Source organism: Nycticebus coucang, chromosome 17 (genome assembly GCF_027406575.1).
Source record: "Nycticebus coucang isolate mNycCou1 chromosome 17, mNycCou1.pri, whole genome shotgun sequence".
NCBI classification, from domain to species: Eukaryota; Metazoa; Chordata; class Mammalia; order Primates; family Lorisidae; genus Nycticebus; species Nycticebus coucang.
Window position 1 is genome coordinate 993,334 of NC_069796.1, and position 17,066 is coordinate 1,010,399.

At 37.7% G+C, this 17,066-nt stretch overlaps 1 protein-coding gene across 2 annotated transcripts in view; it reads right to left on the reverse strand.

Annotated features, from left to right (window-relative positions):
* The window catches only part of CHD1 (chromodomain helicase DNA binding protein 1), a 91,343-nt gene that overhangs the window by 30,675 nt on the left and 43,602 nt on the right, over positions 1-17,066 (reverse strand). For both annotated transcript variants that reach the window (XM_053566638.1, XM_053566637.1), the window contains exons 12-19: positions 11,784-12,000; positions 9,574-9,663; positions 7,831-8,021; positions 6,780-6,968; positions 4,779-4,941; positions 3,777-3,929; positions 917-988; positions 119-268 (exon numbers count right to left, since the gene is read on the reverse strand). In XM_053566638.1, the coding sequence (XP_053422613.1) occupies positions 119-268; positions 917-988; positions 3,777-3,929; positions 4,779-4,941; positions 6,780-6,968; positions 7,831-8,021; positions 9,574-9,663; positions 11,784-12,000 (1,225 nt within the window). The remainder of the gene's footprint in view (positions 1-118; positions 269-916; positions 989-3,776; positions 3,930-4,778; positions 4,942-6,779; positions 6,969-7,830; positions 8,022-9,573; positions 9,664-11,783; positions 12,001-17,066) is intronic.

Here is a 17,066-nt window from a genome sequence, read left to right on the forward strand (position 1 = left end):
TCTTCCAATGACCCAATGATATTGGTCTCTCTTCTAAAGGATTTTAAAATCACTTCCAAACATTAATCATGAGAATATTAAAAGATTCTAAAATAGTAAATTAACGAATTAAAAATACCTGCTTTTTTTGCCCAATTCGATGAGCTCTAGCCTGTGCCTGAAGATCATTCTGTGGATTCCAATCAGAATCAAATATAACAACAGTGTCAGCAGAGGCTAAATTAATCCCTAGACCTCCAGCTCTCGTGGAAAGCAAAAAGCAGAAATCCTGTAAGGAATTGTCAATATGCAAAATTTTAATTCTTTTTACTGAATACTCAAAAATAATTATACAACTGACTTTCTGAATTTAAAGAGCACTTTAGTAATTAAACTTACAGGCAATATTAATTCTATTATATAAACCTCTAAGCAAAACCAATCAATAAGACTCCAAAATAGAAATACGGCAATAACAAACACCAAATTTAATACAGTGTTTACTTCTGGTGGTGAAAAAGAAAGGGAACAGGAAAGAAATAAGGCTTCAATTACAGCTGTAAATTTTCTTTAAAAAACAAAATGCAGGGTGGCGCCTGTGGCTCAGTGAGTAGGGTGCTGGCCCCACATACTAAGGGTGGCGGGTTCAAACCCAGCCCTGGCCAAACAGCAACAAAAAATAGCCGGGCCTTGTGGCAGGTGCTTGCAGTCCCAGCTACTTGGGAGACTGAGGCAAGAGAATCGCCTAAGCCCAAGAGCTGGAGGTTGCTGTACGCTGTGGCACCACGGCACTCTACCGAGGGCAACAAAGTTAAGACTCTGTCTCAAAAAAATAAATAAATAAAAATCAAATGGACATACTCAAAAAATGTCTAACATAAAATATAATGTAAAGACTGAAGCAAAATTATTTACACAATGTTAAAAGCGTTCATACCTCTGATCCCTCAGCATTAAAATGATCTAGAGCTTGTTTCCTCAGTTCTCCTTTTATTGATCCATCTAATCTCTAGAAAAAAACACATTAAAATACTGTACATAAGGGAAATGAAATGTAAAAAAAATTAAAATCAATCACAAAACGCACTATCAAAGTCTGATGTGTCCTTTGCCAAGACTCTCTGAGAGGAAAGTTCTTGTGAGACAAGGAGGGTGTGGGTGCTGCCCCCGACCCCCCAGGCTGTGCTCCCCAAGAGCAGCACTCAGCTAAGGCTGAGACCCACTGTGAGAGAGAGGTTAACAACTGCAAACACCCCAAACAAGTTTCCTGAAATAACGTATCATATGATATTCTCGTAATTTTATAATCTATTTTGCTTTTATAATGTTGGTGCAACAAATTAAACTGATTCTCAGATCCATCAATAGATTATAACCCATAGTTTTGTGATTTTTTTTTTTGAAAGACTGAATAAGTACAGTATGGATATTGGAACAACATTAGTGTTCCTGAGAGTGTAGATATACAAATCACTGAGCCCCACCTCAGACCTACTACATAAAGGAAACCTTAGGGAAAGGGCTCAGCAGAAGGCCTCCAGTTAACCTAACACACTCTGAGAAAGCCCACCTGTGGGGCAGCACAGGTGCTAGCTAAAAACTGGTCCATCTGAGCAGCTCACTCACTAATTAGCCTCTTTTCCACAGACTTTTTCTCTATGTCAGTTTCCTTCTCAGTAAAATAAGCAAAGAAAAAAAAAAGTTCCTCCCCACTAGAGAGAGGACTCAGTGAGAGATAGGAAAACTCTCAGCACAGTGCCTGACATATACTGATTGCTTATTAAGCTTTAGTTATTTCCACTCTAATCATAAATGGCAATTACTGTATGATTACTAACAGACCAGAAATAACTTGTCTCCTGTGATCTGCACGTTTAGCTGATGGATTCAACTAATATTTTTATCTTTCAACCTTTACTACTACATAAATTTTAATTCTAAAAATGAAAACATGAGGAAACATTTTAAATAATTTATGCTAAGTGATTTAGCTTAAGTGAAATGGTCTAAATTGTTATACAAAGGACAAAGATGTCCAAAATTGAAAAAAATTTAAAATGTTCTTTTTCACTAAAAAAATCATAATTAGTAAAGATTTATAGAAAATAGAGGTATGTCATTTATTATGGGATGGCCTAAAACAAAATCTAAAATGCTGTCTGGGAAGTGACCCACAGTTGAGGGGTGGGAAGAGCACTGGTGCTTGTCAACCCTCTTGTACTGTCCTCTTGTTGGCCATATGGGCCAAATTAATTCCTTTTAAAACAAACCAACAGGCTCAGCACCTGTAGCACAGTGGTTACAGTGCCAGCCACATGCACCGAGGCTGGTGGGCTTGATACTGGCCTGGGCCAGCTAAACCACAATGACAACTGCAACAACAACAACAACAAAAAAGCCAGGTGCCTATAGTCCTGGCCACTTGGGAGGCTGCGACAAGAGAATTGCTTAAGCCCAAAAAAGTTTGAGGTTGCTGTGAACTGTGACACCATGGCACTCTACTGAGGGTGACATAATGAGACTCTATCTCAAAAAAAAAAAAAAAAAAAAAAAAAAAGTGCGGCACCGGGCCACATTCACTGAGGTTGGCAGGTTCAAACCCAGCCCAGGCCTGTCAAACAATGACAACTATAACAACAAAAAATAGCCAGATACCCAGCTACTTGGGAGGCTGCGGCAGAACAATCGCTTAAGCCCAAGAGTTTGAGGTTGCTGTGAGCTGGGATGCCACAGCACTCTACCCAGAGTGACAGATTGAGACTCTGTCTCCCACTCCCCCCAAAAATATATACACACACAATATCAAATAAAAAATGAAATAAAATATAAAATAAATAAGATAAAGTAAAAAAAACCAACATCAGGGTAAGGAGAGGACAAGGAACGAAAGGACAAAGGGATAGTTAAAGGGTATAGGTCCCTTTCCAGGGTCACAGACTAAAATTTACCGTGATGATCACACATAACTGAGAACCTAATGAAAACCACTGACCTGCGCCCCTCAGCATGGGTGAATTGTGTGGTATGGGAATTATATTTCAATAAAGGTGTTTTAAAAACCTCAGCTAATGGCACTCTTCTACTCTTCCCCCAAATGAATACATATTCTCAATCGTGTTCATGTATCACTAAACACCAGTCCTTCCCACCACTTACCAGAATTGTGATATTACATTTGTAATTACTTTTTAGTGCCTGTTTCCCACACCAGACTGTAAGCTCTAACAAATCAGGGATATGTGTTGAGTCTCATTCTTATAACTCTATTCCTATTTTACTACCTGCATTAAATATACAGTTAACTTGCTGTACATACTGAACGTCTGCTATGACATGGTTTAGTAAAATGCTCTAAGAATTAAATAAAGCATTAGATGGGAAATACCGAAAACAGCAGCTGACTTACCAGTCAATATTGGCTTTGGTTATACTGAACAGACTTCAATATACATCCTGAACAGAGGGCAGGAATATAAGCCTAGTTTGGTCTTTGGTTTCTTCCCTAAAGTATCTTTTATTCTGCAAACTATGCATCAGATGTGAGCACGTCAGTCACCACACCTGGGCAATAGTACCGACTAGGGTGGCTTGCTCTTTCCTTCTCCAGACTAAATCCTAACACACAAATCTCCCCTTTTATATCTGTCCAATCATGAAAACTGCCTTAATTCAGTTCTTAAAATATAAAGCTATCAAAGAAGAGAAAGAATTAAAATAACAATTAGAGAAAAGAAAATTTGCTTTCTTATTAAGTGTGAAGAAGAAAAGGAGATGGCAAATGTAACTGAAATGCTTACTTGAAAGGGAAACTGGCGGTACTTCAAATACTCGGCGAGTATGTCTAACATCCGCACCATCTGAGAGAAGATCAGCACTCGGCTGCCTCGTTCTCTCAGGCGAATTAACAGCTTGTCAAGAAGAATTAGTTTTCCGCTACTACGAATTAAGTGCTAAGAAAATAATTTAAAACTGTTATTTCATGTTAAAAGAAGCAAATAATACAAATTATTCATTTAACACTTCAGTTGTTTTAATTATTTTCAGTTGAGATTTTAAACTTTCCTAATGTTACAAAACAATTTACTTCAGTTTTCAAAATTTTCTACATTTACCATTTTGCTTTATGATTTTAATTAAAACTTTCCTTACCACTTAACTTAACCTAGGGTTTTAATTGAATTTCCAAGGGGAAAAACACACTATTTCACTTTGCTAGTTACAGTAACTACATTATAGTATTTCTCCATAAATTTTAGCCAAGAAAACAAATACTATGGGAGCAGCAACTGAGCAATCTGAGGCTTAAAATGAATAATAAGCAAATGCCTTCTAATATGACTGCACACTGGCCACTGACACTGTCCCTCAGAGCACATGTACGGCTGGACTGCAACTGTGCATTCAGACAGGCCCCTCTGATTTGTCCTTCACAAGTGCTGGAAAAGGTTAACAACTGAGGCTACAATGTCCATTAGACTACCATTTGTCAAATCACAAATTTAATATAAACACTATTAATAAATTTCCCCTCCCAAATTATGAATATAGTGTGGATTTTTGCTGTATAAGTTACTACAGGCCACAGCTTGAGAATTCTATTTTTAGAAAATTGTTCAAAATAACTAAATTAGAATTTTAGAATCTTTTTTATGAAGACTAAAAAGTAAAGAACATTATTTAAATGCACCATTAACTAAGTGAACTTCCAACCAAAATTACAGCACTGTGCCATTTCAATTATAACTCAACATTTCCAGAATTTTACTTTACCACAAAGTAACAACCATACAAATTCTTACTTGTAAGGCCTCCTGTTTATTATAGAATTCATTATTATCTGGTGGTTTAATGAGGTAGCAATGGTTACAACATTTCTTTAGCTCCATCATAATGTTCAAAAAGCCTGAGGTACTGCCCTTGGAACCTTTGCTGAGGGCTTTGTAATTCCTAGTTAAAATCCACCTTTAAAAAAAAAAAATCATAAAAATGATATTTAGTAGAACAATTATCAAGATGAATTCTAAAACCATTTTAAAAACCCTTATACCAAAGCAAAACTGCACCTCATGAAACTTGTAACTGGGTATACCATGGACTCAGCCTCTTTCACAAGACTTACGAGAACACACAGCTTGATATCAGAACCATCCGTGGTACACAGTAAAGGCATGATGTAACCTAGTGAGCATAGGTGACTATGTCTACCCTCAATTTTTCAAATTTTACACAAATAAAAGGTATGAATATTTTTTTAAGAAGCCAATACCAAAATTAAAATGCCACAATTTTGCACTACAAAATATATTCTTGACATAAATTAAAACCTAAATCTAAACAAACATCTAGATCTACCCACCAATCTATAGGAAATACAAGGGATATTGTCAAACTACTCCAGAGAGAAGTACTGTGCAATAATACGCAGAAATATTCTACAGAGTAACTGTTTTCCTCATCAAATAGAAAAAAGGCAAAAAGAAGAACCTACAGATAAAAGACTTGAAAGGCAAATCAATTACCATAAGAACCTTATTTTAATCCCGATTCAACCAAACTTTAAAAAAAGTGTTGGGGCCAACAGAAAATGTGAACACTTACACTGAACACTGGTATCAAGAAATTATTGTTAAAATTTTAATGGGTATTCCTAGTTTTGGAATGCAAAAAAAAAAAAAAAAAAGATTAAAGTGGGATACTAGTTTTTAGAGACAAAGTCGCACTCTATTGCCCTTGGTAGAGTGCCATGGGATCATAGCTCACAGCAACCTCAAACTCTTGAGCTCAAGCGATTCTTCTGCCTAAGCCTCCTGAGTAGCTGGGACTACGGGCACCCACCACAACACCCAACTATTTTTAGAGACGGGGTCTCGCTCTGGCTCAGGCTGGTCTTGAACCAATGAGCTCAGGCAATCCACCCGCCTTGGCCTCCCAAGTGCTAGGATTATAGGCATCACCACACCCAGCAGGATACTAGTATTTTTTTAAATCAGTTATTAGAGGTACATAGAAAAATATTTATGAATGGAACAATTATATTTCTGATTTGCCTCAAATGGATGAGGGCAGTGGGAGTGGCTAGAGATGGAACAAGACTGACAAAGACTTGACACAGAAGCTGAGTAATGGGTACATGGGAGTTCATTATGTAATCGTCTGTGTGTGTCTAATATTTTCCATAATAAAAACCTAAAAATTATGTAGTAAATATATTTTTAAATGTATGGCACTTACAGATTTTACCATGAAATATAAACATTCCTGGACTCCAAGTGTACACAACAACAACATCTCATTTTATGCAATTAAATGTTCAAATAGGTATGAGAACAGATTTTCCTTTATGATTCTCAGAAAAACTATATAGATCCTGACACAAAAAATTTACACGAATATGATTTGTTAATATTCTTCAAAAAGCAGAGAGCCCAAAATTTTGTTCTAAGTTTCCCTCTCTCTGGACTCTACCTCCACCTGTCTATTACCACAGTTACATAATGCCTCAGCTCCATGGAAATCCTAACAGTTAAAAGGAACTCTGTACAGTAACATTTGAATATCGAAGAAAGCAATAAACTTTCTTATTAAGTTAGAAGATGAATTATGATTCTGGACGTGCCATCACATCTCCCTTTCCCCCTTATTCCACAAAATAAATCTGCTCTAATATAGGTTTAAATTATTCTAAAAACCATTATGAAAGCTGCCACTGCTCTAAGACACCGTTTGTGGGGCAGGTGGAGGCACTGTGATGAGAGGGACAAGGAGGGTTATTCAGAACACGTGCTCTGTGTACAGCTTACTTGTAATATTGTTTCTGTAAAGCACTCATTTCCATTCTTAAAATCTGCTCCACTTTGGCAGGAAGAGATTTTTCCACGTCCTTCTTAACACGCCGTAACAAGAACGGCTCGAGCTCCTTGTGGAGGCTCGCATAGCCATATTCTCTGCCTTTGCCATGTTCTTCCTCAAAATCTTCCCAGGAAGAAAACCTTTAGAAGTTAAAAAAAATGGAACAATCACTGAAAAAGTCAAACTACATTTGAGATTATTCAGGACAGTCATCTATAAACAAAATACTATTAAAAAAATACTATTGATTTTTAGTGACAAAAAATTAGCTGAAATTAATCACTTTTAGAAATCTCCCTTCTAAGAAGTCCACTGTATGTCTATACAGAGTATTAAATAAGTGGTTTTATAAGTTTGATTCTCCTTGAGTTAAATATATATGAAGTATTTTCAAGCATAACAGTAATTACCACTAAAATAATTCTTAAAAAACGTACTTTTAAAGTACTGGAGTTATTCAAAAATAACATACATGTGGCTTTGGGGAAATGATTTAATCTTGCCTAGGCTAGTTTCCTTACAGATTACCAAGACCCCACTGTTGTTACTGCCAGTATTAAATACAAAGAACCGGGACTGTGTATTTTGAACACATGCAAAATCAACTGCTGCAATTTTATTATACAGCTTAAGTCTATTTATAAAACTGATGCTGCACATGGTGGCTAGCACCTGCAGTCCCAGTTACTCAGCAGGCTGAAGCAGGATCACTTAAGCCCAGGAGTTAAGAGAATGCAGTAAGCTATGATTGTACCACTGCACTCCAGACTGAGCAAGACCTCATCTCTGTATTTAAAAAATGAAAAGGTTTATAAAATTGAAAAATTCGAATATTAGTACAAACACTGACCCCATTTCCTTTTTTCCTTCTTAATAATTTGTGATCCAAGGTTTAGGGCAATAAAACCTCTTACTGACTTTATTAGCTGCAATAATTATTTTCCTGCTAACAATTACCATACAGAACTATGACCAAAATTGTATATTCCGAGTTTGTCTTACTTTTCTGGCATAATGAAATGTAGCAAAGACCAGAGTTCCTTGAGGGAGTTTTGTAGAGGAGTTCCAGTGATAAGGAGACGGTGATTGGACTTAAAATCTATCAGAGTTTTATACAGAAGAGAGTCGTCATTTTTTAATCGGTGTGCTTCATCAACACCTATAAATGCCCAATTGAGACCTCCAAGGAATGCCTTAAAATGAACAGAAAAACAGTTAATATTTTGAGAATAAAATGGAATTCAAATTTAGTCTTCCCATTTAATCTGAACTCAAATGACTAAAGTGAGGCTAATTAAAAATAAACTTACCTACTTTACCAAAATAAATTATTGTTTCAAGTTTATTGGAATCTCCAAATCAAGTAATTAAGCATTCCTTCTATGACTATCTTAAACTTTAGGGTGTAGTAATATCAAGCCAGTTTTTATTAGCTTATACACTAATAATAAAGGGGAAAAACCCAAAAGTACCATTTAAAAATTTTATAAAACTTTTTTAGCTTAAGCCCAGTGGAGGTCTATATTAAGGTCAATGTGAAGAAATTATGACAGCAATTTAGGACAGTGTAGTGCTCCAAGTAGAGGTGTAACTCACTACATGACTTTCACAAACACGTATCTCTAATACATAAACTTAGGTCTCTGACTTAAAATACAAAGGAGGTCTGATTCTGTCATTTAATAGCTGTGTGATCAGAAGCAAATTCACACAACTCTTTTGAGTTTCTTTTCTTGAGACTAAGTTACTTTCTTTTTTTTTTTTTTTTTTTTTGTAGAGACAGAGTCTCACTTTACTGCCCTCGGTAGACTGCCATGATGTCACACAGCTCACAGCAACCTCCAAGCTTTTAGGCTTACGCGATTCTCTTGCCTCAGCCTCCCAAGGAGCTGGGACTACAGGCGCCCGCCACAACGCCCAGCTATTTTTTGGTTGCAGTTTGGCCGAGACTGGGTTTGAACCCGCCTACCCTTGGTATATGGGGCCGGCGCCCCACTCACTGAGCCACAGGCGCCACCCTTTCTTTTCAATACAGTATAAAAAGCAAATATCTTATAAAATAGATGGGAGCAGACAGCAGCTACAAAAGGTTTAGAAAAAAATGCTTCACTGCTTCACGAAGTAGCAGATTAATGCTGCTGGGAACATTCCTCCTCTTTTTTTTTTTTTTTTTGAGATAGCGTCTCACTATGTTGCTCTGGGTAGAGTGTTGTGGTGTCACAACTCTCAGCCACCTTAAACTTCTGGGCTTAAGCGAGTCTCTTGCCTCAGCCTCCCAGTAGCTGGGAATACAGGCACCCGCCACAACACCCAGCTTTTTTTCATTGCAGGTGTCATTGTTGTTTAGCAGCCTCGGTGCATGTGGCTGGCACCCTAACTGCTGAGCTACAGGCACCGAGCCTGAACCTTTCTCTTCTTTACCAAGCAGTGGACACTACTATAAACTGGTCTCATTTCTCATTTAAGAGCTGGCAAGCTTTTTCTATAAAGGGCCAAATGGTAAATATTTTAGACTTTGCAGACCAAAGCCTGGACTCTGTCATACATACTTTGTAACATCCCTTTAAATGTAACCCTTTAAAACTTTTAAAAATATAAAAGCCATTCCTGGCTTGAGAGACATAAACTACCACTACCAGACTAGTTTGTTGGCCCATGACTTAAGCTGTCCGCTCATCCTGCTCACAACATTTGATGATGAAGGAAAACTGACATACAACAAACAAAAACACACGCAATACATACCTTATCCTTCAATAAAATTTCATAAGTTGTTAACAATATATTAAATTTTAATCGTTTGGTCTGTGGATGCATCCATTCATGAGTTCTTATCTAGCGAGCAATTTGAAGAATATTAAGAAAAACATTAGGCAAATTTCACTCTTACTTAAATATCTAAATTAAAAGTCCATTCGAAATATATAAAACTACATAATGTTCAGGTAATATTCATTTTATAGTAGAACATGCTATGTTGATCATAAATAGAATGTAAATGCCAAGCATATCAAAACTAAATACAATTTTAATACACATCTTTCCCTAAAGAAACCTGTCATCTAACAAAACACAAGTGATTAATTCATTTATAATACATTTATTGGCCAGGTGCGGTGGCTCACACCTGTAATCCCAGCACTCAAGAAGGCTGAGGTGGGTGGATTGCTTGATCTTAGGAGTCCAAGACCTGCCTGAGCAAAAGTGAGAGCCCGTCTCTACAAAAAATAAAAAACTAACTGGGTCTTATGGTGAGTGCCTGTGATCCCAGTTACGTGGGAGGCTGGGTTGCTGTGAGCTACAATGGCGCCATGGCATTCTACCGAAGGCAACAGAATGACTCTGTCCCCCACGCCCAAAATATATTTACTGATGAAATATGATGTCTCAGGTTTGCTTCACAATGATCAGAAGGATAGAGTAGTGTGTAGAGGTACAGGCAAAATGAAACTGGCAGTAAGTTGGGCGGCGCCTGTGGCTCAGCGGGTAGGGCGCCGGTCCCATATGCCGGAGATGGCGGGTTCAAACCCAGCCCCGGCCAAAAAAAAAAAAAAAAAAAAAAAGAAACTGGCAGTAAGTTAAAAATTGTAAAACTAGGCTCAGCACCTATAGCTCAGTGGCTAGGGCGCCAGCCATATACACCACAGCTGGCAGGTTAGAATCCAGCTTGGGCCTGCAAAACAACCATGATAACTACAACCCAAAAATAGCTGGGTGTTGTGGCGGGTGCCTATAGTCCCAGCTACTTGGGAAGCTGAGGTAAAAAAATCACTCAAGCCCAAGAGTTGGAGGTTGCTGTGAGCTGTGATGCCACAGCACTCTACCCAGGGCAACAGCTTGAGACTCTGTCTCGAAATAAAAAAAACAAACAAACAAAAAAAAAAACTGTAAAACTAGTGGCTCGGCGCTGTAGCTCAGTGCTAGGGCACAGGACACATGCACTGGGGCTGGTGGGTTCGAATCTGACCTGCGCTTGCTAAACAACGTCAACAACAACAAAAAATAGCCAGGCCTTGTGGCAGACACCTGTAGTCCCAGCTACTTGGGAGGCTGAGGCAATAGAATCGCTTGAGAACAAGAGTTTGAGGTTGCTGTGAGCTGTGACACCAAGGCATTCTATCTCTACTGAGGGAGACATAGTGACACTGTCTCAAAAAAAAAAAAAGGGTGGCGCCTGTGGCTCAGTGAGTAGGGTGCCGGCCCCACATACCAAGGGTGGTGGGTTCAAACCCAGACCCGGCCAAACCACAACCAAAAAAAATAGCCGGGCATGGTGGCAGATGCCTGTAGCCCCAGCTACTAGGGAGGCTGAGGCAAGAGAACTGCTAAGCCCAAGAGCTAGAGGTTGCTGTGAGCTGTGATGCCATGGCACTCTACCGAGGGCAATAAAGTGAGACTCCGTCTCTACAAAAAAATAATTAATTAAATTAAATTAAAATAAATTGTAGGGTGGCACCTGTGGCTCAGTGAGTAGAGTGCCAGCCCCTTATACCGAGGGTGACAGGTTTGAACCCAGCCCCAGCCAAACTGCAATAAAAAAATAGCCAGGCATTATGGCAGGCTCCTGTAGTCCCAGCTACTTGGGAGGCTGAGCCAAGAGAATCGCTTAAGCCCAAGAGTTGCTGTGAGCTGTAACGCCATGGCACTCTACCAAGGGCAACAAAGCGAAAGTCTGTCTCAAAAAAAAAAATAAAATGTAAAACTAGAGATTGGAACATGATGGCTTATTATACTCTACTGTCTGCTTTCACATATATTTGAAATTTTCCATTAAAATTAAAAATATGAATACTAAACTAAAATTGATTTTTATTATACCCAATCCAACATATATTTAATACTTATTTGTGGCAACTTCTAGCCAGAAATTATGCCAGAAGCTAAGACAAAAGAAAAACAGTTATCCTCAAAGACAACTATGTCTTTATTTCTAGGTGTGAAGGTAAATAGCTTACCATGTTTCTGCTGTTAATGTCACCTAAGTAAACCACAGCATTCATCTGAGAGGCCCACGTCTGGATCTCTCTCTGCCAGGAAGTGAGAGTGGAGAGGGGCACCACGAGCAGAAAAGGCCCATACAGCTGGTGCTCATGAAACAAGTAGTTCAGAAAGGAGATGGTCTGTATGGTCTTCCCTAGGCCCATCTCATCTGCAAGTATACAACTGTTTCCTCTACAACATTTAAAAAAAAACAAACACATGGAGTCTAAGGTGGACATATTCAAAGAAAACAAAATTACATATTTGAATTTATATGAAGTTAAATAAAATTAATCTGATAGCTATTATATAGAATATGCCATTTTTATTAGCTACAAATATAAATGTAAACACATCTGGCTAAAGACTTAATCACTAATATTGTAAATAAAGAGTTTGATGAATGCAATTCTTAGAAATTTCAAAAAAAATTATATTTAATCAATTACGAAGCTGAAAACACGATTCATCTACTAGTAGTGGAGTCTGAATACATTAAGTAAAAAGTCTATAGAGAAAACGTGAGCAAAAACCATAGCTATAATGCAGCCTAGAGAGTCACATATACTCTTTATTGATTGACTGTTGGGAATTCATTAAGGGTATAAGAAACCAGGTTACACTGATTACATTTCTTAGGTAAAGTCTCTCTTACAATTATGCCTTGCCCCCAAAAGGTATGGCACACACCAAGACCCCAACACCCTCCCTCCTTCCCTCTCTCTGCTCATCCTTTCCCCCACTGTGTCATTAATTGTCCTTATATCAAAATTGAGTACATAGGATTCATGCTGCTCCATTCTTATGATGCTTTATTAAGAATGTGTTTGTTCCACGTTAATACAAAGGCTGTAAAGTCTCCATTAAAAAATGGATGAATAATATTCCATGGTGTACATATACCACAGCTTGTTAATCCACTCCTGGGTTGGTGGGCATTTAGGCTGTTTCCACATTTGGCAATTGTAAATTCAGCTGCAATAAATAGTGTAGTACAAATGTCCTTATGATAAAAGGATTTTTTTCCTTCTGTGTAAATGCTCAGTAATGGGATTGCAGAATCAAATGGGAGGTTTGGCTTGAGTTCTTTGAGGATTCTTCTTCCTTCCAAAAAGGCTGTTATTAGTTTGCAGTCCCGCCAGCAGTGTAAAAGTATTCCTTTCTCTCCACATCCATCTAACCCCAGCGAGAATGTGGGCCATTCTCACTGGGGTTAGATGGAATCTCAAGATGGATTTGATTTGCATTTCTTTAATAATTAGGGATGATGAGCATTTTTTCATGTTTGTTAGCCATTCATCTGTCTTCTTTAGAGAAGGTTCTATTAATGTCTCTTGCCCATTGATATATGGGATTATTGGCTTTTTTCATGTGAATTTGACTTCTCTACAGATCCTAATTATCAAGCTATTGTCTGATTCAAATATGCAAATATCAAGCAGCCCTGTGGCTCAAAGGAGTAGGGCACCGGCCCCAAATACCAGAGGTGGTAGGTTCAAACAAAACTGTAAAAAAAAAAAAAAAAGCAAATATCCTTTCCCATTGTGTAGATTGTCTATTTGCTTTGGTTGTTGTCTCCTTGGCTATACAAAGCCTTTCGGTTTAATTAATTTATTTTTGTTGTTGTTGTTGCAATTGCCACGGCAGTCTTCATGAAGTCTTTCCCCAGGCCTATATCTTCAAGTGTTTTTCCTATGCTTTTGATGAGGATTTTTATTGTTTCATGCCTTAAATTTAAATCCTTTATCCATCTGGAATCAATTTTTGTGAGTGGAGAAAGGTGTGGGTCCAGTTTCAGTCTTTTACATGTGGATATCCAGTTCTCCCAGCACCATTTATTGAATAGGGAGTCTTTCCCCAAGGTATGATCTTGTTAGGTTTATCAAACATTAGGTAGTTGTAAGATGTTAGTTTCATTTCCTGGTTTTCTATTTGATTCCAAATGTCTATGTCTCTATTTTTGTGCCAGTACCATGCTGTCTTGACCACTATGGCTTTGTAGTACAGCCTAAAATCTGGTATGCTGATGCCCCCAGCTTTGTTTTTATTACTAAGAACTGCCTGCCTTAGCAATGCAGTTTTTTCTGGTTCCATACAAAACACAGAATCATTTTTTCCAAGTCTTCAAAGTACGATGTTGGTATTTTAATAGGGATAGCATTGAATCAGTAGATTGCTTTGGGAAGTATAGACATTTTAACAATGTTAATTTTTCCATTAACATGGTATGCTCTTCCATTTGTTAATATCCTCTGCTATTTCCTTTCTTAGGATTTCATAATTTTCTTTATACAGAAAGTATATTCCTAGGTATTTCATTTTCTTTGAAGCTATGGTGAAGGGAGTTGTGTCCTTAATTAGCCTCTCATCTTGACTGTTATTACCATATACAAAGGCAACTGACATGTGGACATTGATTTTACATTCTGAGTCAGTACTGTATTTTTTGATGACTTCCAGGAGTCTTGTAGTTGAGTCTTTGGGATTCTCTAAGTATAAGATCTTGTCATCAGCAAAGAGGAAGAGTTTGACCTCCTCTGCTCCCGTTTGGATACCCTTTATTTCCTTGTCTTGCCTAATTGAATTGGCTAACTTCCAGCACTATGTTGAATAGGAATGGGGACAGAGGACAACCTTGTCTGGTTCCAGTTCTAAGAGGAAAAGCTTTCAGTTTTACTTCATCCAATAAAGTATTAGCTGTGGGTTTGTCATAGATAGCTTCGATCAGTTTAAGAAATGTGCCACGTATGCCTACACTCTTCAGTGTTCTAATTAGAAAAGGATGCTGGATTTTATCAAATGCTTTTTCTGCATCTATTGAGAGGATCATATGGTCTTTGTTTTTGTTTCTGTTAATATAGTGGATAATGTTTATGGACCTGCGTACATTAAACCAGTCTTGCATCCCTGGGATGAAACCTACTTGATCATGATATATGACTTTTTTGATGATAAGCCATAATCTATTAGCTCGGATTCTGTTGAGAATTTTTGCCTCTATATTCATAAGTGAAATTGGTCTGAAATTCTCCTTTTTAGTTGGGTCTTTTCCTGATCTTGGAATCAGGGTGATGTTTGCTTTGTAGAACATGTTGGGGAAGATTCCTTCCTCCTCAATTTTTTGGAATAATTTCTGCAGTACGGGAATAAGCTCTTCCTTGAAAGTCTGATAGAGTTCTGGTGGAAAGCCTTCTGGACCAGGGCATTTTTTGTTGTTCCTTTAATCTCAGTACTTGAAATTGGTCTCTTCAGGAGCTCTATTTCTTCCTGACTAACTCTAGAGAGAGGGTGTGATTCCAAATATGGATCCATTTCCTTCACATTGTCAAATTTCTGGACATAGAGTTTCTGGTAGTATTCAGAGATGATCTCTTGTATCTCCCGTGGCATCAGTTGTTATTTCCCCTTTATCATTTCTGATTGAGGTTATTAGAGATTTTACTTTTCTATTTCTAGTTAGTCTGGCCAAAGGTTTATCTATTTTATTTTTTCAAAAAACCAACTCCTTGTTTCATTAATTTTCTTAATGATCTTTTCATATTTCATTGATCTCTGATTTAATTTTGGATATTTCTTTTCTTCTGCTGGGTTTAGGCTTAGATTGTTCTTCTTTTTCCAATTCCATAAGACGGCTTGTGAGTTTGTCGATGTGCTCTCTTTCTGTTTTTCGAATGTAGTCATCTAAAGCGATAAATTTTCCTCTCTAAACTGCTTTTGCAGTATCCCACAGGTTTTGGTAGCTTCTGTCTTCATTGTTGTTATGCTCAAGGAAGTTAATGATTTCCTGTTTTATTTCTTCCTGCACCCATCTGTTATTCAACAGAAGACTGTTTAATTTCCATGCCTTTGGGTGGGGTCGAACGTTTTGTTAAGAGTTGAGTTCCACCTTTAGTGCCTTATGGTCTGATACAAGGTAAAATTTCAATTATTTTGATTCTGTTGATATTTGTTTTGTGCCCCAGGATATGATCAATTTTGGAGAATGTTCCATGGGGTAATGAGAAGAATGTATATTCTTTGTCTTTGGGGTGGAGTGTTCTATATGCGTCTATGAAGCACAGTTGTTCTAGGGTCTCATTTAAATCTCTTATATCTTTGTTTAATTTCTGTTTAGAGGATCTGTCCAGCTCTGTAAGAGGAGTGTTAAAGTCCCCTGTTATGATGGTATTATCGGATATCATATTGCTCAGACTGAGTAAGGTCTGTTTCAAGAATCTGGAAGCATTTTAAGTTGGGTGCATAAATGTTTAGAATCGAAATGTCTTCTTGATGTATTTTGCCCTTGACCAATATAAAGTGAGCATCTTTGTTTTTTTTACCTTAGTTGCTTTAAATCCGTATGTATCTGAAAATAAGATTGCAACTCTTTTCTTCTACATTTCATTTGCCTGAAAAATTGTGTTCTGTCCCTTAACTTGGAGTTTTGTCTTTTGAAGCTACGTGTGTTTCCTACAGACAGCAAATGGATGGCTTGTGTTTTTTAATCCAGTCAGCCAATCTATGCCTCCTCAGTGGGGAATTCAAGGCATTAACATATATTGAGATAATTGATAAGTGTAGTAGTGTTCTATTCATCTTATTTTGTGAGAGTCCATTGCTTAGTTTTATCTTTTCCATCATTATGGAAGTTAAGTTCTATCCTGTAATTTCTGAGTTCTTACTTTGCTGTTGATCCATTGTGATGGTCAGTGTATATAACAGGTTGAAGTATTTTCCTGTAGGGCTGGTCCTGTTGTGGCAAATTTCCTCAATGTTTGTGTATCAGTAAATGATTTGATTTGATTTCTCCATCAATTTTAATGCTTAGCTTAGTGGGATATAGAATTCTGGGATGGAGATTGTTGTTTGAGTAGATTAAAGGTAGATGACCATTGTCTTCTTGCTTGGAAAGTTTCATTAGAGAAGCCTGAAGTCACCCTGATGGATTTGCCCCTGTAGGTCAACTGGCACTTATTCCTGGCAGCTTGCAGAATCTTTTCTTTTGTCTTAACTTTGGACAGGTTCATCACAATGTGTCTTAGAAAAGCTCAGTTAGAGTTGAGGTGACCTGGGGTCCGATATCCCTCTGAAAGGAGTGTGTCGGAATCTTTGGTGATATTTGGGAAATTTTCATTTATAATATTCTCTAGTATGGCTTCCACTGCCCTGGGGCATTCTTTTTCCCCTTCTGGGATACCTATAACTCATGTTTGAATGATTCATAAGGTCCCATAATTCTGTCAGCGAACGTTCTGCTTTCTCTCTCCTCTTTTCTGCCA